The sequence below is a fragment of the Hyperolius riggenbachi genome, chromosome 9 (genome assembly GCF_040937935.1).
Source record: "Hyperolius riggenbachi isolate aHypRig1 chromosome 9, aHypRig1.pri, whole genome shotgun sequence".
Classification (NCBI taxonomy): Eukaryota; Metazoa; Chordata; class Amphibia; order Anura; family Hyperoliidae; genus Hyperolius; species Hyperolius riggenbachi.
Window position 1 is genome coordinate 22795548 of NC_090654.1, and position 23747 is coordinate 22819294.

The window sequence follows — 23747 nt, forward strand, 5'->3', positions numbered from 1 at the left end:
GCATAAGCCACTTGTCACTAGGGGGCAGTGAGAAGCTATAACAGAGGACTTCTGCTTTCAGTTTCTATATTTTCTGCTAGTAGAGAGAGATCAAAGCATTCCAAGAATTTACAGCACAAGAAGTTCTGCCGACTGAGGTCAAAAGCAGCACACTTATCTCAAGATAATTCCATTGAAGCTGCTACTGGCTTAAATTGTCAAACACTTTATTTTGCATAGAAGAGTTGTGCCTTTTGTTTTTGCTTGAAGTTATAATTTGTTGTTCTTCTTATAGAACGCCATGGCGGGAGCTGGCGAAAAGAAAGGCAAAAAAGACGACAATGGCATTGGAACCGCAATCGATTTTGTATTATCAAATGCCCGACTGGTCCTGGGAGTGGGAGGAGCTGCCATGCTGGGAATTGCCACTCTGGCAGTAAAGCGAGTAAGATGAAATGATGATCACTAATTTTATTGTTCAATTAAAGCGTACCTTAGAGTCTGAAGCCTAAAAAATTACCTGTTTTTAATAGCCACTCCTCTTCAGCATTAATGCCATGACTGAAACGCCGCATCCCCACGGCAGAACGAGGCCTTAATTAACCCGAAATCCCTGGGGAAAAATTTGAGGCTCCTTCCGGGTGGAGGCAGAGCTTTGTGCAGTAGCTCTGCCTCTGCTCGCGTCCAGCAGCGCGGATCTCCGCCTCCTCCCACCCCTCTGTCTTCTTTCACTGAGGGGAGAGGCGGAGACTGACTGTACTGGAGGCAGAGCTACACCGCTAAGCTCTCCCTCCCCCGGGCAGCAAAATCCGTGACCTGGAAAGTGGTGGAATTTTGCCCCAGGATTTTGGGAGGATAAAACCTCGTTCTGCTGCGGGGATGCAGCGTTTCAGCTCTGGCATTGATGCTGAAGAGGACTAGCTATTAAATTTTTTTAGGCTTCAGACTTTGAGGTAAAAGCAAACCTGAAGTGAAAATAAACTTATGAGATAATGAATGTGTAGTACAGCTTAGAAATAGAACATTAGTACCAAAGAAAAGAGCCCCATATTGTTTTCCAGTACAGGTTACAGGGAAGGTCCAAGTAAAATATAAAAAATGAGTTTCACTTACCTGGGGCTTCTACCAGCCCCATGCAGCCATCCTGTGCCCTCGTAGTCACACACTGCTGCTCCAGTCCCCCGCTGGCAGCTTGCCGACCTCGGAGGTTGTCGGGCTGCATTGCGTACATTTTTACGCATTCCCGCTAGTGCAGAAACATTAACACATACATTTTTACGCGTTACTGGTTCAACATGTAAAAATTTACGCACAGGATGGCTGCGTGGGGCTGGTAGAAGCCCCAGGTAAGTGAAACTCATTTTTTTTTATATTTTACTTGGACCTTCATTTTAAAGAGAACCCGAGGTGTGTTTAAAGAATGTTATCTGCATACAGAGGCTGGATCTGCCTATACAGCCCAGCCTCTGTTGCTATCCCAAACCCCACTAAGGTCCCCCTGCACTCTGCAATCCCTCATAAATCACAGCCGTGCTGTGAGGCTGTGTTTACATCTGTAGTGTCAGTCTCAGCTGCTCCCCCGCCTCCTGCATAGCTCCGGTCCCTGCCCTCATCCCTTTCCTCCAATCAGCAGGGAGGGAAGGGATGCAGGCAGGGACCGGAGTTCTGCAGGAGGCGGGGAGAGCAGCAGACTGACACTATAGAGATAAACACAGCCAGCTCTGACAAGCTGTTTGTCAGCAGCGTGGCTGTGATTTATGAGGGATTGCAGAGAGCAGGGGGACCTTAGGGGGGTTTGGGATAGCAACAGAGGCTGGGCTGTATAGGCAGATCCAGCCTCTGTATGCAGATAATATTCTTCAAACCCACCTCGGGTTCTCTTTAAGAAAAAAAAACTTCAGTTATCTATGCAAAAGAGCTTCTCTGAGTGGAATAGATTTTTTGTTTACTTTGGTTGCCCAAAGTCACTGGTTTGGCAAATATACACATCATTTTTTTTTTTTTTAGTTTTTTTTTTTACGTGGTACTCCGGAGGTACTTGCTCCGGTTGCCCATGTTATGGGGTTAGTTGAGAGGCGCATATACGCGTCTTTTTACTTCATTCCCAGTTTGTCCTTTGCCAGTTATCTCATGGTTGTTGCCTTGTACCTATGCTGTTATTTAGAGGAACTGTAGTGAAAATAACACGATTAATAAAATTGCTTATTTTATTTTCAAAACACATTTATAAATTATATATTTATTGTTTGTCCATTGTAATATCTTTCCTCTCCCTGATTTACATTCTGACATTTATCACATGGTGACATCTTTAGTTCTGCCAGGTGATCTGCAAACTGCTCGTTTTCTAAAGCCAGTAGAAAATATACAAGTGTTCCAAAATGCTCTGGGAGGAGAATTCCACATAGCTAAAGAGCCCAGGTTAAGCATCACTAGGAGGGCGGGGCTACAGATCAATATACAGAAATGTATAGATATATGAAGCTGATGCTGAAACCAGGATAATTTACTGCATTCCACTATACCTTATGTCACAACAGGGCCTCTTTAATAAGAGATTTGACGTGATTCCTTCTCTCTTGTTCAGATGTACGACAGAGCAATCAGCGCACCCGCTAGTCCCTCCCGCTCCAACCAGTCGGGCAAACTGAGCTGGGAGGAGCCGAACTGGCTGGGCTCATCCACAAGACTACTAAAACAAGACATGAAGACGTCAGTCAGCCGCAGTCTGCAGACACTACCGACGGACAGCTCCGCGTTCGAACCAGGTGAATTTATTACAGAGCCTCCTCTTAATGGGAGGAGGGGGAGGGAGGGTAAAATTTAAATAGCAAGAAGCCTCTGGATGGTCCCGAAGCCTCTTTGAGCCCCACCCTTCTGCACGAGACTCTTACAAGCACATACAAACTAGGCATGTGCAAGCAAGGTCCACATGCATGCCCAGTAGAGTGGAGCGCTCATGCACGGAGGAAGACAATAAAGTGCACAAGTGGTTTCGCTTTAATGAACATGTTCACACCTTACTTGTGCATGCCCAGTAGAGTGGAGCCCTTGTGCATGGAGGAAGACATTAATGTGCACAAGTGGTTTCGCTTTAATGAACATGTTCACACCTTACTTGTGCATGCCCAGTAGAGTGGTGCGCTGGTGCATGGAGGAAGACATGTGCACAATTGGTTTTGCTTTAATGAGCATGTCACACCTTACTTGTGCATGCCCAGTAGAGTGGAGCCCTTGTGCATGGAGGAAGACAATGTGCACAAGTGGTTTCGCTTTAATGAGCATGTCACACCTTACTTGTGCATGCCCAGTAGAGTGGAGCCCTTGTGCATGGAGGAAGACAATAAAGTGCACAAGTGGTTTCGCTTTAATGAGCATGTCACACCTTACTTGTGCATGCCCAGTAGAGTGGTGCGCTGGTGCATGGAGGAAAACATTAATGTGCACAATTGGTTTCGCTTTAATGAGCATGTCACACCTTACTTGTGCATGCCCAGTAGAGTGGAACGCTCGTGCACGGAGGAAGACAATAAAGTGCACAAGTGGTTTCGCTTTAATGAGCATGTCACACCTTACTTGTGCATGCCCAGTAGAGTGGTGCATGGAGGAAGACAAAGTGCACAAGTGGTTTCGCTTTAATGAGCATGTCACACCTAACTTGTGCATGCCCAGTAGAGTGGTGCACTGGTGCATGGAGGAAGACATTAATGTGCACAAGTGGTTTCCCTCTGAGCATGTTCACACCTTACTTGTGCCTGGTCCGGATGCGCTCATACACGGCAGAGGCACAACCACAAACCCAAATCAGGCACACAGTGCTGGTGCTAAAATGGTCGGCGCAGGGCTACGACAAAATGAGGTGAGGCTGCAACACTCTGAACAGCTACAGCCTCCACATTCCTGTAAAGTTTAGGCTCCGTAACCTGCAGCTGGGGTCAGAGGAGCCGCGTCGGGACTCGTCTCCACTTGCCATGAGATGGAGGAGGTCGCACAGCTGGCAGCTCTGAGGCTGAAATGCATCCTCTGCTCTCCGGAGGTTACACAGACACATCATTTAGTTGGCTGACAACAGAAGTACACATCCATCTAGTTATTACTACAACTCAGAGGGATATTGGTAATCGCCGTTTGTGCAGGAGCAGGGTGAACCATTTTTTGGCTTGACCCTGCGGCAAGATGGCCCGCGCTGAGAATGGAGGCGGTTCACCTGCCCACTGTTGCACCTTCTGTGTGCCCTCTCTTTCTCCATTGCTGCCAGGGGCGCCTGTACCACCTGACTCCGCCATACGCATGCGATGTCAGTGTGGTATAGGTGCCCGGCGGCGATGAAGAGAAGGCACTGGACACAGGAGGAGGCGCGCCAGTGGACAGGTGAGCCTGCATTGCTCTGCACGGCCCAGGGGGTACCTGTTACATGGGGTGACCAGCTGGGTGCCCGTCTGTGGTCAGGAAAATCAAACGTTGACACCACCATGCACCCGACCAAGTGCTTATCCGCATGTATATGTATCACAGGACCGATCTCCACCAGATTTGTTCATTAAGATTGAATCTGTGGGATATAGAGACCGCAAATTGAGTAATACATGGGCACCTTTACACTGATATTCTGACTTCAGCAATTTTAGCAATGACTGTAACAAGTACTCTGCTCGTGGTACCGTGACTACTGACAGGGCCCTGGGGCAAACTTAAAGGAAAACTTAAGTCAACTATAAAAGTCAACTATAGCAGCATATGGGGCGATATACAGGCTGGGAACGCGAAGAATCACTCGCGTTCCCATGCCTGTCGGCCGGTGTCGGCCAAACCGGAAGTGTTCGCCAGCGGGTGCAGGAGCATCTGAGCGGGGCTGTGAGGGCACCGATCGGCTGCTGGGGGCTGAGGGGAGCCCCAGGTGAGTAAATCTCATTTTTTATAGTTCACTTAACCACTTGCCGACCGCCTACTTCATATTGGCGGCAGCAAAGTGGCAGCCCCAGGACCACGTAACGCAGATTGGCGTCAGGTCCTGGGGCACTCTCTGGCCAGGGATCGCGCGCTGGGATTCGCGCGCATCCGCCGGCAATAGGCTCCGCCCACCCGCGACGTCAACCCGCCGGCCAATCGGAAGCGCCGGCGGGTTGTTAACCCGACGATCGCCGGATAGTAAGCGTATAATACGCTTTGTAATGTTTACAAAGTGTATTATACAGGCTGCCTCCTGCCCTGGTGGTCCCAGTGTCCGAGGGACCACCAGGGCAGGCTGCAGCCACCCTAGTCTGCACCCAAACACACTGATCTGCCCCCCCCCCCCTGCCCCCTGATCGCCCACAGTACCCCTCAGACCCCCCCCTGCCCACCCCCCAGACCACCGTTTGCACACAATCACCCCCCTAATCACCCATCAATCACTCCCTGTCACTATCTGTCAACGCTATTTTTTTTTTTAGTCCCTAAACTGCCCCCTGCTCCCTCCTGATCACCCCCCCCCACCCCTCAGATTCTCCCCAGACCCCCCCCAGACCCTCCCCGCCCCCCTGTGTACTGTATGCATCTATCCCCCCTGATCACCTGTCAATCACCTGTCAATCACCCCCTGTCACTGCCACCCATCAATCAGCCCCTAACCTGCCCCTTGCGGGCAATCTGATCACCCACCCACACCAATAGATCGCCCGCAGATCCGACATCAGATCACCTCCCAAATCCATTGTTTACATCTATTCTCTCCTCTAAACACCCACTAATTACCCATCAATCACCCATCAATCACCCCCTATCACCACCTGTCACTTTTACCCATCAGATTAGACCCTTGCGGGCACCCAATCACCCGCCCACACGCTCAGATTGCCCTCAAACCCCCCCTTATCGATTCGCCAGTGCATTATTTACATCCGTTCTTCCCTGTAATAACCCACTGATCACCTGTCAATCACCCCCTGTCACTGCCACCCATCAATCACCCCCTGTCACTGCCACCCATCAATCAGCCCCTAACCTGCCCCTTGCGGGCAATCTGATCACCCACCCACACCAATAGATAGCCCGTAGATCCGACATCAGATCACCTCCCAAATCCATTGTTTACATCTATTCTCTCCTCTAAACACCCACTAATTACCCATCAATCACCCCCTATCACCACCTGTCACTGTTACCCATCAGATTAGACCCTAATCTGCCCCTTGCGGGCACCCAATCACCCGCCCACACCTCAGACCCCAGCCCTGATCACCTCGCTAGTGCATTGCTTGCATCTATTTCCCCCCTCTAATCACACCTTGAGACACCCATAAATCACCTCATGTCACCCCCTAGCACACCTACCCATCAGATCAGGCCCTAATTTGCCCCGTGTGGGCTCCTGATCACTCGGCCAAACCCTCAGATCCCCCTCAGACCCCCTTCCGATCACCTCCCCAGTGCATTGATTGCATCTATTTTCCCCTCTAACCGCCCCCTGAGACACCCATCAATCACCTCCTGTCACCCCCCTAGCACTCCTATCCATCAGATCAGGCCCAATACATCCTGTCATCTAAGAGGCCACCCTGCTTATGACCGTTTCCACAAAATTTTCCCCCTCATAGACCACCTGTCAAAATTTGCAGATGCTTATACCCCTGAACAGTCATTTTGAGAAATTTGGTTTCCAGACTACTCACAGTTTTGGGCCCGTAAAATGCCAGGGCAGTATAGGAACCCCACAAGTGACCCCATTTTAGAAAGAAGACACCCCAAGGTATTCTGTTAGGTGTATGATGAGTTCATAGAAGATTTTATTTTTTGTCAAAAGTTAGCGGAAATTAGATTTTTATTGTTTTTTTCACAAAGTGTCATTTTTCACTAACTTGTGACAAAAAATAAAATCTTCTATGAACTCACCATACCCCTAACGGAATACTTTGGGGTGTCTTCTTTCTAAAATGGGGTCACTTGTGGGGTTCCTATACTGCCCTGGCATTTTAGGGGCCCTAAACCGTGGGGAGTAGTCTAGGAAACAAATGCCTCAAAATGACCTGTGAATAGGACGTTGGGCCCCTTAGCGCACCTAGGCTGCAAAAAAGTGTCACACGTAGTATCGCCATACTCAGGAGAAGTAGTATAATGTGTTTTGTGGTATATTTTTACACATACCCATGCTGGGTGGGAGAAATCTCTCTGTAAATGGACAATTGTGTGTAAAAAAAAAATCAAAAATGTGTCATTTACAGAGATATTTCTCCCACCCAGCATGGTTATATGTAAAAATACACCACAAAACACATTATACTACTTCTTCTGAGTACGGCGATACCACATGTGTGACACTTTTTTGCAGCCTAACTGTGCTAAGGGGCCCAAAGTCCAATGAGTACCTTTAGGATTTCACAGGTCATTTTGAGACATTTGGGTTCAAGACTACTCCTCACGGTTTAGGGCCCCTAAAATGCCAGGGCAGTATTGGAACCCCACAAATGACCCCATTCTAGAAAGAAGACACCCCAAGGTATTCTGTTAGGTGTATGATGAGATCATAGAAGATTTTATTTTTTGTGAAAAGTTAGCGGAAATTGGATTTTTATTGTTTTTTTCACAAAGTGTCATTTTTCACTAACTTGTGACAAAAAATAAAATCTTCTATGAACTCACCATACCCCTAACGGAATACCTTGGGGTGTCTTCTTTCTAAAATGGGGTCACTTGTGGGGTTCCTATACTGCCCTGGCATTTTAGGGGCCCTAAACCGTGAGGAGTAGTCTAGAATCCAAATGCCTCAAAATGACCTGTGAATAGGACGTTAGGCCCCTTAGCGCACCTAGGTTGCAAAAAAGTGTCACATGTGGTATCGCCGTACTCAGAAGAAGTAGTATAATGTGTTTTGGGGTGTATTTTTATACATACCCATGCTGGGTGGGAGAAATCTCTCTGTAAATGGACAATTGTGTGTAAAAAAAATCAAATAATTGTCATTTACAGAGATATTTCTCCCACCTAGCATCTGTATGTGTAAAAATACACCCCAAAACACATTATACTACTTCTCCTGAGTACGGCGGTACCACATGTGTGGCACTTTTTTGCACCCTAAGTGCGCTAAGGGACACAAAGTCCAATGAGTACCTTTAGGATTTCACAGGTCATTTTGCGACATTTGGTTTCAAGACTACTCCTCACGGTTTAGGGCCCCTAAAATGCCAGGGCAGTATAGGAACCCCACAAATGACCCCATTTTAGAAAGAAGACACCCCAAGGTATTCCATTAGGAGTATGGTGAGTTCATAGAAGATTTTATTTTTGTCACAAGTTAGCGGAAAATGACACTTTGTGAAAAAAAACAATTAAAATCAATTTCCGCTAACTTGTGACAAAAAAAAAAAAATCTTCTATGAACTCACCATACTCCTAATGGAATACCTTGGGGTGTCTTCTTTCTAAAATGGGGTAATTTGTGGGATTCCTATACTGTCCTGGCATTTTAGGGGCCCTAAACCGTGAGGAGCAGTCTTGAAACGAAATTTCTCAAAATGACCTGTGAAATCCTAAAGGTACTCATTGGACTTTGGGCCCCTTAGCGCAGTTAGGGTGCAAAAAAGTGCCACACATGTGGTATCGCCGTACTCAGGAGAAGTAGTATAATGTGTTTTGGGGTGTATTTTTCCACATACCCATGCTGAGTGGGAGAAATATCTCTATAAATTGACAATTGTGTGTAAAAAAAATAAAAAAATTGTCACTTACGGAGATATTTCTCCCACCCAGCATGGGTATGTGTAAAAATACACCCCAAAACACATTATACTACTTCTCCTGAGTACGGCAATACCACATGTGTGGCACTTTTTTGCAGCCTAACTGCGCTAAGGGGCCCAAAGTCCAATGAGCATCTTTAGGCTTTACAGGGGTGCTTACAATTAGGCACCCCATAAAATGCCAGGACAGTGAACACACCCCACAAATGACCCCATTTTGGAAAGAAGACACTTCAAGGTATTCAGAGAGGAGCATAGTGAGTCCGTGGCAGATTTCATTTTTTTTTTGTCGCAAGTTAGAAGAAATGGAAACTTTTTTTTTTTTTTTTCTGTCACAAACTGTCATTTTCCGCTAACTTGTGACAAAAAATAAAATCTTCAATGAACTCACCATGCCTCTCACTGAATACTTTGGGATGTCTTCTTTCCAAAATGGGGTCATTTGGGGGGTATTTGTACTATCCTGGAATTTTAGCCCCTCATGAAACCTGACAGGTGCGCAGAAAAGTCAGAGATGCTTGAAAATGGGAAAATTCACTTTTTGCACCATAGTTTGTAAACGCTATAACTTTTACCCAATCCAATAAATATACACTGAATGGTTTTTTTTTTATCAAAGACATGTAGCAGAATAACTTTCGCGCTCAAATGTATAGGAAATTTTATTTTATTTGAAAAATGTCAGCACAGAAAGTTAAAAAAGTCATTTTTTTGACAAAATTCATGTCTTTTTTGATGAATATAATAAAAAGTAAAACTCACAGCAGCAATCAAATAGCACCAAAAGAAAGCTGTATTAGTGACAAGAAAAGGAGGTAAAATTCATTTAGGTGGTAGGTTGTATGACTGAGCAATAAACCGTGAAAGCTGCAGTGGTCCGAATGGAAAAAAAGGCTCTGGTCCTTAAGGGGTTTTATGACTGCAGTCCTTAAGTGGTTAAAGGGATGAGCAATCAAAAAAACAACCGCTCGACTGCACTGTGGAAGGCAGTGCTGGACCATAGGCAGCCAGGCCTGGACACTGTAGTAAAGAAGAAAGATGCGGTCCGCAACAAGTCTCTCCACAGTCTTGTAGTTTATTTAGGACGTATCCTCACAGCAATTAAGAAAAGTACAAGGCTGACATGTTTCGGGCCATACAGCCCTTAATCATAGCACATTTTATTAAAAAAAAAAAACACATTGCAGCCTCCCTGGCAAAATAAATAAACCGCCAGGGAGGTTAAAAGGAAATAAATACGGCAGCCTACATATATCTCTCACTACAGTTCTCCTTTAAAGGAAAACTTAAAGGGATACTGTAGGGGGTTGGGGGAAAATGAGCTGAACTTACCCGGGGCTTCTAATGGTCCACCGCAGACATTCTGTGCAGCCACTCACCGATGCTCCGGCCCCGCCTCCAGTTCACTTCTGGAATTTCTGACTTTAAAGTCAGAAAACCACTGCGCCTGCACGCCCGTGTCCTCACTCCCGCTGATGTCACCAGGAGTGTACTGCGCAGGCACAGACCATACTGGGCCTGCGCTGTGCGCTCTTGATGACATCAACAGGATCGAGGACACGGCAACGCAGGCGCAGTGGTTTTCAGACTTTAAAGTCTGAAATTCCAGAAGTGAACCGGAGGAGGGGCCGGAGCATCGGGGAGTGGCTGCGCCAACACAGGATGTCTGCGGGGGACCATTAGAAGCCCCGGGTAAGTTCAGCTCATTTTCCCCCAACCCCCCTACAGTATCCCTTTAAGTTTTCCTTTAAAGGAGAACTGTAGTGAGAGATATATGTAGGCTGCCGTATTTATTTCCTTCTAAGCAATACCAGTTGCCTGGCTGTCCTGCTGATTCTTTGCCTCTATTACTTTCAGCCATAGACCCTGAACAAGAATGCAGCAGATCAGGTGTTTCTGACATTGTCAGAACTGACAAGATTAGCTCCATGCTTGTTCCTGGTGTACTTCAGACACTACTGCAGCCAGATAGATCAGCAGGACAACCAGGCAACTGGTATGGTTTAAAAGGAAACAAATATGACAGCCTCCATACACCTCTCACTACAGTTCTCCTTTAAAGAGGAGCTGTCAGCCATACTATCTCAGGCAAAACAAACATAAGTAGATAAATGCTTGTTCTACTTACATGACGTATTGCACTGTTTCTACGGTCTTCTTGGCATTTCCCATTTTAAGTGTGGCTATTTTGAAGCCAATCCTGATGTCATTTCCTCCCTTACTCTCCTCTGCCTGATTGTGTATGCATTGCCCGCCCTACACTATAGAAAGTGCATTGTCTCAGCATGAGAAATATTGGCCAATCAGAGAGGAACAGAGGTGTGGGAGGGGAAAACAGGAGGGAAAGAGGCTTAAGCCAATCAGGCTGCATTAGTTAAGTCTGAGGGGGAAGTAGAGAAGCAAAAAAGGACAACCCAGCATGCCCTGCAACTTCCTTTTTGTGTACCAAATAAGAGTCAGGTAAACTAGGGAATGATAATTAATTAACAAGAAAAGTAATAGTGATTTTAACTTTTGGATTGCCTGGTTAGCATCCTTATTACTTCTTTACCAGATAAAAATAAAGAATTGATTTTTGATTTTATGCCTGACAGTCACACTTTAAGCAGGAGGACACCAACCCCTCCCATGGTCATTACCCCACTGCTCCCCGGGGCCCCCTCATGTTTAGCAGCATTAATCGCTCACACGTCTCGATGGGCGCGGTAAACATGCGCTGGGTAGAGAAGATGCAGACGTTGTGGCAAGAGCACATGGATGGATGGTGTAGGTGCCCCCTGCTGAGACAGGTGAGTGGTTTATGCTGTTCCATGTGAGGGGTCCCAGGGAGCAGTAGGGGGAGATAAAATGGCAGGGTACAGTGGTGCAGTGGCCCCAGCAGAGATCAGGGGCCTTGGGGCAATTGCCCCCTTGCTGCTGACCCTGACTTGTGACCTGCACATTCCTGGTCACTGGCTCAGCCAGAGATAAATGCAAAGGAAGTCACACAGTAGTCAGGCCAGTAACGTTTATTTGTAAATGCAGGAAACTAGGACACTTCCCTTTATTTGCTGCTTTGTTGTTGTGGTTGTGGAGTTTCTGTAGATGGCATTTCACATCTCTCAGCAAAGTCCAACAGAAGAGCCAGCAAGATAAGATAAGAAGCTTTGTACATCCCTGGTGTAGGTGGGTGTAACCGATCTCACATGCTCACGTGTTTCCGATCGGTGTTCTGTTACGTGCACAGAGTAGCATTTAGTGTGAGCACTCATCTCAGTCCTACACCTCCACACTAATGCTGCACTAATGCTGCATACACACTTGAGATAAAAGTCTCTGGAAAATGAAAGATCACAGACCAATGTTACCCCCTTCCATGTAGTATGAGAGCCATACTCTACACAGTCTATTCTATGGAGCTGAACTCCCCATCAGATAGAAATCTTTGCAAGATGCTGCACACAAAGGTGCTGTACACATGCAACAGATCAGTATCTGCAAAAGATCTGTTCCTGCAATAGATCCATTCCTGCAAAATGCATTCATAGTCTATGAGATCTGCAGATCACCATACACACCTTACTGATTACAATTCCTCCTCCGATTTGTAGGAATTCTGGCACTGCCTATTGCCGGGTGCAAAATTACCCTTTTGTTTTTACTCATTTGTGCAGAGCACAGCTGAAAGTCCGCTAACCCAAATCAGGCACACAACTCTGGCGCCAAACGATCAGCACAGCACCAAAGTAATCTGCATGGGGCCTTGGACTAGTAATACAGAATACCTAGATAGCTCACTCAGAGCCATTAGGAAGGTATAGGGGGCTAAATATTCCGAAGTGATGCAATATGGGAAACCACAGGTGTCCCCTTAAAGTGAACCTCAGGTGAAAGTGATGTAGAGGCTGCCATATTTATTTCCTTTTAAACCATACTAGTTGCCTGGCTGTCCTGCTGATCTATCTGGCTGCAGTAGTCTGAAGTACACCAGGAACAAGCATGGAGCTAATCTTGTCAGCCCTGACAATAATGTCAGAAACTATTAAACACACTAGCTGTCTATGCATTGCACAGTAATGTACATCAATTAACAAAACACTGGACAATCCTGTTATGTTTCAAAAAAAGAGTATTACAAATATTGCATATAAACACACTTGAAACCCCACAGACCATCTTAATCTATTGCACTCACCCCCTATATCCCGTTTAGCAAAAGTGGTATAACTGGACAAGCAAAATATATAGCCTGCGCTCAATTCCCGAATGTAATAATGTTTATTTCAATGTCCCTTGGAAAGGTTTTATTTATCTTCTTTATATAGATTTTAAGCGCTTGTTCAAAAATAGTTTGCAAAGAGTCCATTTGTCAAAAATCCTAGGTCTGCTGGGATCAATAATTTATAGTGATAGTGTCCATAAAAACAAACATTTAATTTTGGCCACACTTCAAGGAGTACGCCGGTACTCTTGCTAAAGCCCGTTCAATGTCCTTATTGCCACTTAAAGTATTGGTTCGTTCTCACTGATCCCCGTGGTTTTCAGGAGCGAGGTTAAGCTCGTGGGCGTCCCCACTTACTTCAACTGAGACCTCCAGCCCCCCCTCCCCCCATTGTAGAGGTTAGGCTCTCCGTGGCTTCAAAACTGCCTCTCCACCGCAATCCACTCGCTTCAAGTTGTTGCGCAGTTTCTCCGGCTTGGAAGCGCCGCTTCCAAGGGCTTCCCTGCTGACTCCTACGGTGACCTGTGAGGTCTAGAATTATCCAACGCATTTCACTCGTTTACACAAGTTTTTTTCAAGGCATAGACCATAAATCTGGCTTCAAGTGCCCTCTAGTGGGCTTATATAGGCTTAGTTCATGCATGAATAGAAGCTTTTCAAGGGACATTGAAATATACATTATTACATTCCGGAATTGAGCGCAGGCTATATATTTTGCTTGTCTAGTTATACCACTTTTGTTAAACGGGATATAGGGGGCGAGTGCAATAGATTAGGGTGGTCTATGGGGTTTCATGTGTGTTTATATGCAATATTTGTAATACACTTTTTTGAAACCTAACAGGATTGTCCAGTGTTTTGTTAAAGCGGAATATAACCCTGCATTTCAACTTTGCTCTAAAACATTATTTACAGCATATTATATGCAACCAGCATTTTTTTTTTTACTAGACCAGCATTGGAAGGGTTAAACACAGAGGTTTAAAGTTCCATGGAGAGATATGCAGAAGTTCAGATAGATACATTTATCTAAATAGAATGTAACAAGTGATACATGTTACACACTCTTTGGCTGTCCTCCAGCTCCTTCTCAGTCAGAGAGAGTGAGTAACATTCCACACTTAGATACATTTATGTAAACAAAATGTATCTATGTAAGCTTCGGATGCTTCTAAGTTCTGTATAGGAACTTTGAAGCTCTGTGTAACCCTTCCAATGCTGGTCTAGTAAAAAAAAAATGCTGGTTGCATATAATATACTGTAAATAATGTTTTAGAGCAAAGTTGAAATGCAGGGTTATATTCCGCTTTAAATAATGTCAGAAACGCCTGATCTGCCGCATGCTTGTCTATGACTGAAAGTGCAAGGATCAGCAGGACAGCCAGGCATCTGGTATTGCTTAAAAGGAAATAAATATGGCAGCCTCCATATCCCTCTCACCTTGGGTTCACTTTAAAGTGTAACTAAGATTTTTGAAAGTAAAGGTTTTATACATACCTGGGGCTTCCTTCAGCCCCCTTCACCTGATCGCTCCCTCCCCTCGGCCAGTTGGTGCAGGTTTAGTGCGGCTGAGAGCGTTCTGCAATTGCACAGTAGTACTGTGCAGGCGCAGAACGCTCCCGGCAGGGCGCGGGCTGCCGGGCTACGCATGCACAGTAAGAACTGGCTTTGAAGTTATCAGGAGCCATAGCGGGAGGAGGCGGAGGACAGCGGCGAGGGACACATCAGGCAGAAGGGGGCTGGAGGAAGGAACCTCTTTTTACCTTTGTTTTTAACAAATCTTCAGTTCCGCTTTAAAGCTGAATTATTGCAGATACCTTCTCTTTTAAAGGGGAACTGAAGAGAGAGGTATATGGAGGCTGTCATGTTTATTTCCTTTTAATCAATACTAGTTGCCTGGCAGCCCTGCTGGTCTATTTCTCTGCAGTAGTATCTGTTTAAAACCAGAAACAAGCATGCAGCTAGTCTTGTCAGATCAGACTTATAAGTCTGAACCACTGAAACACCTGATCTGCTGCATGCTTGTTCAGGGGCTATGGCTAATAGCATTAGAGGCAGAGGATCAGCAGGGCTGCCAGGCAACTGGTATTGTCTAAAAGGAAATAAACATGACCGCCTCCATATACCTCTCTCTTCAGTTCCCCTTTAACCTGCTGAGCGGTCTGGACGAGCTCAGCTCGTCCAACACCGCCGGAGGCTGCCGCTCAGGCCCTGCTGGGCCGATTTTAATGAAATAAAAAGCAGCACACGCAGCCGGCACTTTGCCAGTCGCGTGTGCTACCTGATCGCCGCTGCAGCGCGGCGATCCGCCGCGTGCAGCGGCGAAAGAGGGTCCCCCCAGCCGCCCGAGCCCAGCGTAGCCGGAACAAACAGTTCCGGCCAGCGCTAAGGGCTGGATCGGAGGCGGCTGACGTCAGGACGGCGGCTGACGTCCATGACGTCACTCCGCTCGTCGCCATGGCGACGAGGTAAGCGAAACACGGAAGGCCGCTTATTGCGGCCTTCCGTGTTGCGGCCTTCCGTGTTACTTCTGGCCGCCGGAGGCGATCGGAAGAACGCTTCCGGAGCGCCCTCTAGTGGGCTTTCATGCAGCCAACTTTCAGTTGGCTGCATGAAATAGTTGTTTTTTGTATTTAAAAAAAACCCTCCCGCAGCCGCCCTGGTGATTTTATCAGAACGCCAGGGTGGTTAAGAAGGCAAATTATACTTGGTGCTGCTTTTTAGTAGGAGGACTTGTTCAGTCTGTTAGCAGCCTATACTTTCCTAGTGGTTCTGGATCTGTCTGGGTATACTTCAAAACATTTAGGGCTCGTTTCCACTATCGCGAATCTGCATGCGTCCAACGCATGCAGATTCGCACATGTAATGCAAGTGAATGGACCTGTTTCCACTGTAGCGTTTGCGTGGTGCGTTTTTATGAGCGGTGAAAAAACGCACAAAAGAGCCAACGAATTCGCCTGCTAGTGGAATGCATGCGAATCGCCGCTAATGTATTTAATAGGGAAATCGCATGCGTTTTTTTTACGCGTTATTTTACGCGATTACGCATGCGATTCCGCATAGGAACCAATGTAAATTAACACAGGCAGTGACATGGTTAAAAACGCACATAGCCTAACCTATGCGAAATCGCATGCGTAATCGTGTAAAATAACGCACCTGCATGCGATTTCTTCTGCGGTGGAATCCCGGCGATTCCGCACCGCTACAGTGGAAACAAGCCCTTACAGTGGTGTGAAAAACTATTTGCCTCCTTCCTGATTTCTTATTCTTTTGCATTTTTGTCACACTTAAATGTTTCTGCTCATCAAAAAACGTTAACTATTAGTCAAAGATAACATAATTGAACACAAAATGCAGTTTTAAATGATGGTTTTTATTATTTAGTGAGAAAAATAACTCAAAACCTACATGGCCCTGTGTGAAAAAGAAATTGCCCCCTGAACCTAATAACTGGTTGGGCCACCCTTAGCAGCAATAACTGCAATCAAGCGTTTGCGATAACTTGCAACGAGTCTTTTACAGCGCTCTGGAGGAATTTTGGCCCACTCATCTGTGCAGAATTGTTGTAATTCAGCTTTATTTGAGGGTTTTCTAGCATGAACCGCCTTTTTAAAGTCATGCCACAACAGCTCAATAGGATTCAGGTTATGACTTTGACTAGGCCACTCCAAAGTCTTCATTTTGTTTTTCTTCAGCCATTCAAAGGTGGATTTGCTGGTGTGTTTTGGGTCATTGTCCTGCTGCAGCACCCAAGATCGCTTCAGCTTGAGTTGACGAACAGATGGCCGGACATTCTCCTTCAGGATTTTTTGGTAGACAGTAGAATTCATGGTTCCATCTATCACAGCAAGCCTTCCAGGTCCTGAAGCAGCAAAACAACCCCAGACCATCACACTACCACCACCATATTTTACTGTTGGTATGATGTTCTTTTGCTGAAATGCTGTGTTACTTCTACGCCAGATGTAACGGGACATGCACCTTCCAAAAAGTTCAACTTTTGTCTCGTCGGTCCACAACGTATTTTCCCAAAAGTCTTGCCAATCATTGAGATGTTTTTTTAGCAAAATTGAGACAAGCCTTAATGTTCTTTTTGCTTAAAAGTGGTTTACGCCTTGGATATCTGCCATGCAGACCGTTTTTGCCCAGTCTCTTTCTTATGGTGGAGTCATGAACAATGACCTTAATTGAGGCAAGTGAGGCCTGCAGTTCTTTAGATGTTGTCCTGGGGTCTTCTGTGGCCTCTCGGATGAGTTTTCTCTGCGCTCTTGGGGTAATTTTGGTCGGCCGGCCACTCCTGGGAAGGTTCATTACTGTTCCATGTTTTTGCCATTTGTGGATAATGGCTCTCACTGTGGTTCGCTGGAGTCCCAAAGCTTTAGAAATGGCTTTATAACCTTTACCAGACTGATAGATCTCAATTACAGTACTTTGTTCTCATTTGTTCCTGAATTTCTTTGGATCTTGGCATGATGTCTAGCTTTTGAGGTGCTTTTGGTCTACTTCTGTGTGTCAGATAGCTCCTATTTAAGTGATTTCTTGATTGAAACAGGTGTGGCAGTAATCAGGCCTGAGGGTGACTACAGAAATTGAACTCAGGTGTGATAAACCACAGTTAAGTTATTTTTTAACAAGGGGGGGCAATCACTTTTTCACACAGGGCCATGTAGATTTTGAGTTTTTTCTTCTCACTAAATAATAAAAACCATCATTTAAAACTGCATTTTGTGTTCAATTATGTTATCTTTGACTAATAGTTAACGGTTTTTGATGAGCAGAAACATTTAAGTGTGACAAACATGCAAAAGAATAAGAAATCAGGAAGGGGGCAAATAGTTTTTCACACCACTGTATGTCACAAACTAGCATTTGTCAAAGTTTTCTGTTTCTTCCACATTATACATCCCGTGTAGTGACATGTACAGCTTGCTTGCTCTCCTTACTACAGGCAAAACAAAAACTTGGTAGAACTTTTTGACAGTTTATTAAACTTTGTTTTGATCAGATCCTTTCCGGCCCAAACCCCCGAGTCGCAAGTCTCAGACAGACCTGAAGAAGACGCGCTTGAAGCTCTCCCTGCAGGAGAAACTGTTCAGCTACTACAAGAAGCACGTGGCCATCCCTCCCGGCGAGCAGAGCTGTGCCAAGCAAGCCGCCATAGACATCTGCGCTGAACTGCGCAACTTTATTCACAACAAGTTCCCTGACATGCCTCTGAAGGACATGCACCTGAGCGGGAGCCTCTATGATGATCTACAGGTAACAGTCTATTGGATGTTGGATCACCATTACACACCTACAGATACTGGTGTACCTCTGCACAGTGCTACGGATATTATGGGTACCTCTGTGTGGGGATACGGTTACTGGGGTACCTCTGTGTGGGGATACGGTTACTGGGGTACCTCTGTGTTGGGCTACGGATACTGGGGTACCTCTGTGCGGTGCTACGGCTACTGGGGTACCTCTGTGGTGGACTACGGATACTGGGGTACCTCTGTGCGGTGCTACGGTTACTGGGGTGCCTCTGTGCGGTGCTACGGATACTGGGGTGCCTCTGCACGGGGCTACGGTTACTGGGGTGCCTCTGCGCGGTTCTACGGTTACTGGGGTGCCTCTGCGCGGGGCTACGGTTACTGGGGTGCTTCTGCGCGGGGCTGCGGTTACTGGGGTGCCTCTGCGCGGGGCTGCGGTTACTGGGGTGCCTCTGCGCGGGGCTGCGGTTACTGGGGTGCCTCTGCGCGGGGCTGCGGTTACTGGGGTGCCTCTGCGCGGGGCTGCGGTTACTGGGGTGCCTCTGCGCGGGGCTGCGGTTACTGGGGTGCCTCTGCGCGGGGCTGCGGTTACTGGGGTGCCTCTGCGCGGGGCTGCGGTTACTGGGGTGCCTCTGCGCGGGGCTGCGGTTACTGGGGTGCCTCTGCGCGGGGCTGCGGTTACCGGGGTGCCTCTGCGCGGGGCTGCGGTTACCGGGGTGCCTCTGCGCGGGGCTGCGGTTACCGGGGTGCCTCTGCGCGGGGCTGCGGTTACCGGGGTGCCTCTGCGCGGGGCTGCGGTTACCGGGGTGCCTCTGCGCGGGGCTGCGGTTACCGGGGTGCCTCTGCGCGGGGCTGCGGTTACCGGGGGCCTCTGCGCGGGGCTGCGGTTACCGGGGCGCCTCTGCGCGGGGCTGCGGTTACCGGGGCGCCTCTGCGCGGGGCTGCGGTTACCGGGGCGCCTCTGCGCGGGGCTGCGGTTACCGGGGCGCCTCTGCGCGGGGCTGCGGTTACCGGGGCGCCTCTGCGCGGGGCTGCGGTTACCGGGGCGCCTCTGCGCGGAGCTGCGGTTACCGGGGCGCCTCTGCGCGGGGCTGCGGTTACCGGGGCGCCTCGGCGCGATGTAGGTGCCTGTGCAAGAGAATGTATTCTTTTGTACCATGACCCTGGCTTTTAAGTTATCTGTAGGGATAGCTGTGGTTCCTGGATGACTGATTTCTGTGAATGCATTTGTATGAACATTTGCAAATGTGAATGTCTAAAGGGTTAACACTCTGCTTCTCAGATACATATCCCTGTCCTTTTTTTCCTGCTTCCAAGCACATCACCTTTAGGCCTCTTGCACACTGCAAGCGATTCAGATTCCGCTTTTTAATCGGTTTTTACTTCCGATTCAGATTTGCAGTTTGCTTCCTGCACGCTGCAAATCGGAATCTGAATCGGATGTAAAATCTGATTAAAAAGCGGAATCTGAATCGCTTGCAGTGTGCAAGAGGCCTTAAAGCGGACCTGAACTCAGAACTTCCTCTCTGCTCTAAAAGATATGCAACAGCAAACAGCATAACATTTAAAGGGAACCTTAACTGAGAGGGATATGGATGTTTCCCTTTAAACAATACCAGTTGCTGGCAGTCCTGCTGATCTCTTTGGCTGCAGTAGTGACTGAATCACACACCTGAAACAAGCATGCAGCTAATCCAGTCTGACTTCAGTCAGAGCACCTGATCTGCATGCTTGTTCAGGGGCTGTGGCTGAAAGTAATCCAAATCCATATCCTTCTCAGCTTAGGTTCCCTGTATTGAGAACGATATGGAGGCTGCCATATTTATTTCCTTTTAAGCAATGCCAGTTGCCTGGCTGTCCTGCTGATCCTCTTCCGCCAATACTTTCAGCCATAGCCCCTGAACAAGCATGCAGCAGATCAGGTGTTTCTGACATTGTCAGATATGACCAGATTAGCTGCATGCTTGTTTCTGGTATGATTCAGACACTACTGCAACCAAATAGATCAGCAGGGCTTCCAGGCTACTGCTATTGTTTAAAAGTAAGTAAATATGGTAGCCTCCATATCCCTCTCACTTCAGTAAAGCTTGTATGGTACCGTTCAGATGTGAATTTAGTATTAGTTGGGCTCTAGTGGTAGTGCAACCTTTCATATTAACCACTTGAGGACCACAGTGCTAAACCCCCCTAAAGACCAGGCCTTTTTTTTTTTTTTTTTACTAAAATGGCCACTGCAGCTTTAAGGCCAAGCTGCAGGGCTGCACAACTCGGCACACCAACCAACAGGGCTCTCTGTTGGTGGGGTCTGATCGCTCCCTAGTTGTGTTTTTTTTTTTGTAAATATTTTTCCCTTTATTTATGTACACCCCGCCAGCCAATCCCTGTGATCAGCTGTCATTGTCATTTTTTTTCCCCCCCAATGAGGGCCCTTTTCCACTAGCGGCGTTTGCGATGCTGAATCGCAAAATCACAAACTGCTAGTGATTTTGAAATCGCTACGGTTTGCTTTTTAACATAGGAATCGCGGTAGGTAATTTCCACTACCGCGATTCGTTTTTGACTCAAACGCGATCGCACCGCGGAGCGATCTTTGCCGCGATTTTGCTATGCAGTGCATTGCATAGCAAAATTGTGAACGCAATCGCCGGGAAGTTTCCTGCACTTGCGATTCAGCAATCGCTAGCATTTAGCGCGAACGCTAGCGGAAAAGGGCTCAGCCAGCTTATCACAGTGATCGGCTGTGTCCCCAGTACAGCGCTGCTGTAGATCCCAGCGCTGTACTATGTAAATAGACTGCATCGCCGTCTACCAGTCTCCCGAGCTGAAGGTGGGGCGGAGCTCCGCCCCCCAAGCAGGAGAGGTGCGCGCAGCCTCCTGCAGTAGCCGGCCCCAGGACTTGACGCCAATTGGTGTTAGGCGCTCCTGGGGCTGCTGCTGTGGCCACGCCCATTGTCGTTAGGAGGTAGTTAAACTAAAAATAGATGCAAGCTAACTTGTATTTTCTTAATTGACATGTATGTTCCTTTCTCCATATTCCAGGTAGTGAAAGCGGATCACATTCAGCTAATGGTTCCTCTCTTGATAGAAAACAATTTATGGTCATGTGTTCCTGGAGAAGAGACCATTTTGAACTTGCCAGGATTTTGCCTGCTGCGTAGAGAAAACGTTGAGTACTTTCCTCGCGGGACTAGTTACTGGGACCGGTGTGTGGTAGGCGGCTACCTATGTCCGAAGGCGGTGGTAGCCACATTTGAGAAGGTAGTAGCCGGTTCTATTAACTGGCCCGCCATCGGCAGCATGTTGGGTTACGTGATCCGACCGGTCGTGCCGTGCGAAAGCCTTATTCTCGAGGTCCAGTATGACGACGAGCAAAGGCTCTTCATTGACTTCCTTCCATTAGTGGTGCTCGGGGAACGCATGGCAGTGGCCAAATCCCACCGACTGCCTAGATACGGCAACATGTGGCGCCTGAGTCTACGAGGACCAGAAACTGCCACGTTGATCGGCCGGGATCAGCAGGATTCAGGATGCCGATGCCTCTGTCTGAAAGTCCTGAAGGCCATTTGTCGTTACAATCCTCCCCTCTCTCATCTGACCGCTTCCCACCTCACCAACATACTGCTTCATATATCTGAGAAGGAGAACGACTGGTCACAGGGGTCCTTAGCCGACCGTTTCCTTCAGTCTCTCCGAGAGACCGTTGGCTTCCTCGAGAGTGGAGAGTTGCCTTCAGCTTTGGATCCCAAGGTGAATTTGTTTTCAGAACTCTCGGCAGAGGAGGTGGACGAGATGGGCTATTTTCTGTATTGCTCCTTGTCGGAGCCAGACGTGCTCCTGAGGACAGAAGAATGACCATGTGTGGTGGAAGTGTGGTGAGAATGGGAGGGAGGGAGTCAACCTTACCGAGTCACGAGGGTGATGAACTCTGAAAAACCATCCATCCAACCATGCAGTCCAGCTAACCATACTGTTACTAGACAATGCCAAAACACATGAATTGCCTACGGATACTGAGTCAGTAACTATTCAGCCTCTCACAGCCGCTCTCAGGAAAAGAACGTCCACGTAGAAGAGTTGAGTTATAGCGTCACATTTTCTTTTGTATACATTTTTATTTCAAAGTGAATGGGAACCGCATTTAAAAAAAAATGAAGCAAATACTTACCTAAGGAGAGGGAAGGCTCTGGGTTGTATAGAGCCTTCCGTCTCCCCTCTAGGTGCTCTATCCTGTGCTGGCTCCCCCCCCCCGTTTCAATCCCCCGCCGAAAGGGTATTTGGAAGTCTTCGGAAGCCGTGTCCTCCTGAAGACGTGCGGCTCCATACTGCACAGGCGTGAGCGTGCAAGAGAGCGTGCTTGTGCAGGCGCAGTACAGGGCCGCCCTTCTTCAGGAGCACTCGGGCTCCCTGAAGACTTCTGAAGCCTCCTTCGGCCGGGTAAAGCAGTATTTGACTAATTTAGTCAAATCATCAAGTACTGCTACCGGGCGAGCCAACACTGGAACGAGGGGACCAGGAGAGGAGCCGGAAGGCTCTATAGGACCCAGAGCCTTCCCTCTCCTTGGGTAAGTATCTGTCTCATTTTTTTAAATGCAGTTCCCATTCACTTTAAAGACCTAAAGCCTTTATCAGCATTAACTTTTCTATTTAGATGACCAACCAGATTGATTGCTCGATGAAATCAGAGAACCTGTTTTAAATCTCGTAATAGTTTTTGCAGTCTCTTCAAATAATTTCAGGTTGTTTTTTTTAATCCATGTCATCACTTCACAGTCCAGTATTGCCAACTATAGACTAGGGATGGTCAGTGAGACTCAAATCATTTCCAGTTAATGCAGCATTATGCACATTTTGTATGTAAACTTCTGCAGCTTGAAAATGGACCAATCAAATTCTACCTCACCCTACAAGACTTGATTGGTTCGTTTTCAAGCTGCATCAATTTGCATACAAAAAATGCATAACGCTGCATCAGTTCGAAATTATTTGCATTGTACATCATGCAGACAACTGGAAAGCCTGGTACACACGAGGGGGTCCGAAACCAACTTTCCTTATCATCCACATTATTGATTGGAAGTGTCTTCCCCCCCCCCCCCCCCCCCCCCCCGCCTTCCTCCTGCTTTTTTTCTGTGCCCAGCAAGGTCTGGTTTGCACAAACACTTGGCATGTTATGTGCATGACCGGTCCGTACTTGCTGTTATTTTTTATTTTTCCCTGCTTGGAAAACCAGTAGTAGCATTCACTCACAATTAAAGGACACCCGAGGTGAAAATAAACTAATGAAATAAACAATTGTATCTATCCTCCTTCTCCTAAAATGAATTTTTAAGATATTCCACAGTTTTATTTTATATTTAAATCTACTTTTTAAGTTTTTACTGTTTTATTGTTTTTGCTCAATGACACATTCGTTAAGGTATGCCAGAGCTAAAATATATGAACTATTGACCCTTTTTTATCTCTTTCTTATTTCTCTTTCTTCTTTTTTTTATCTCTTTATAATTTCTTATCAGTGAGGGTCACACTGTAGTCTGACTCAGGACTGAGTCAGTCCTTAAATACCTGATGTTTAACTCTTTCAGTCAGAGAAAG

At 47.0% G+C, this 23747-nt stretch overlaps 1 protein-coding gene across 1 annotated transcript; it reads left to right on the forward strand.

The window, feature by feature from the left end:
* Positions 1-280: 280 nt before the first annotated feature.
* Positions 281-22305, forward strand: MIEF1 (mitochondrial elongation factor 1). Its single transcript, XM_068252113.1, has 4 exons — positions 281-424; positions 2567-2747; positions 17906-18159; positions 21195-22305. The coding sequence occupies exons 1-4, from the start codon at positions 281-283 to the stop codon at positions 22005-22007; spliced, it is 1392 nt and encodes a 463-aa protein (XP_068108214.1). The 3' UTR covers positions 22008-22305.
* The last annotated feature ends 1442 nt before the right edge of the window (positions 22306-23747 follow it).

Coding starts and splice junctions, on each gene's coding strand:
- MIEF1 (XM_068252113.1), top strand. CDS start 281: ATGGCGGGAGCTGGCGAAAAGAAAGGCAAAAAAGACGACAATGGCATT. Junction 425..2,566: donor CCACTCTGGCAGTAAAGCGA/GTAAGATGAAAT, acceptor TCTCTTGTTCAG/ATGTACGACAGAGCAATCAG. Junction 18,160..21,194: donor GCCTCTATGATGATCTACAG/GTAACAGTCTAT, acceptor TCCATATTCCAG/GTAGTGAAAGCGGATCACAT.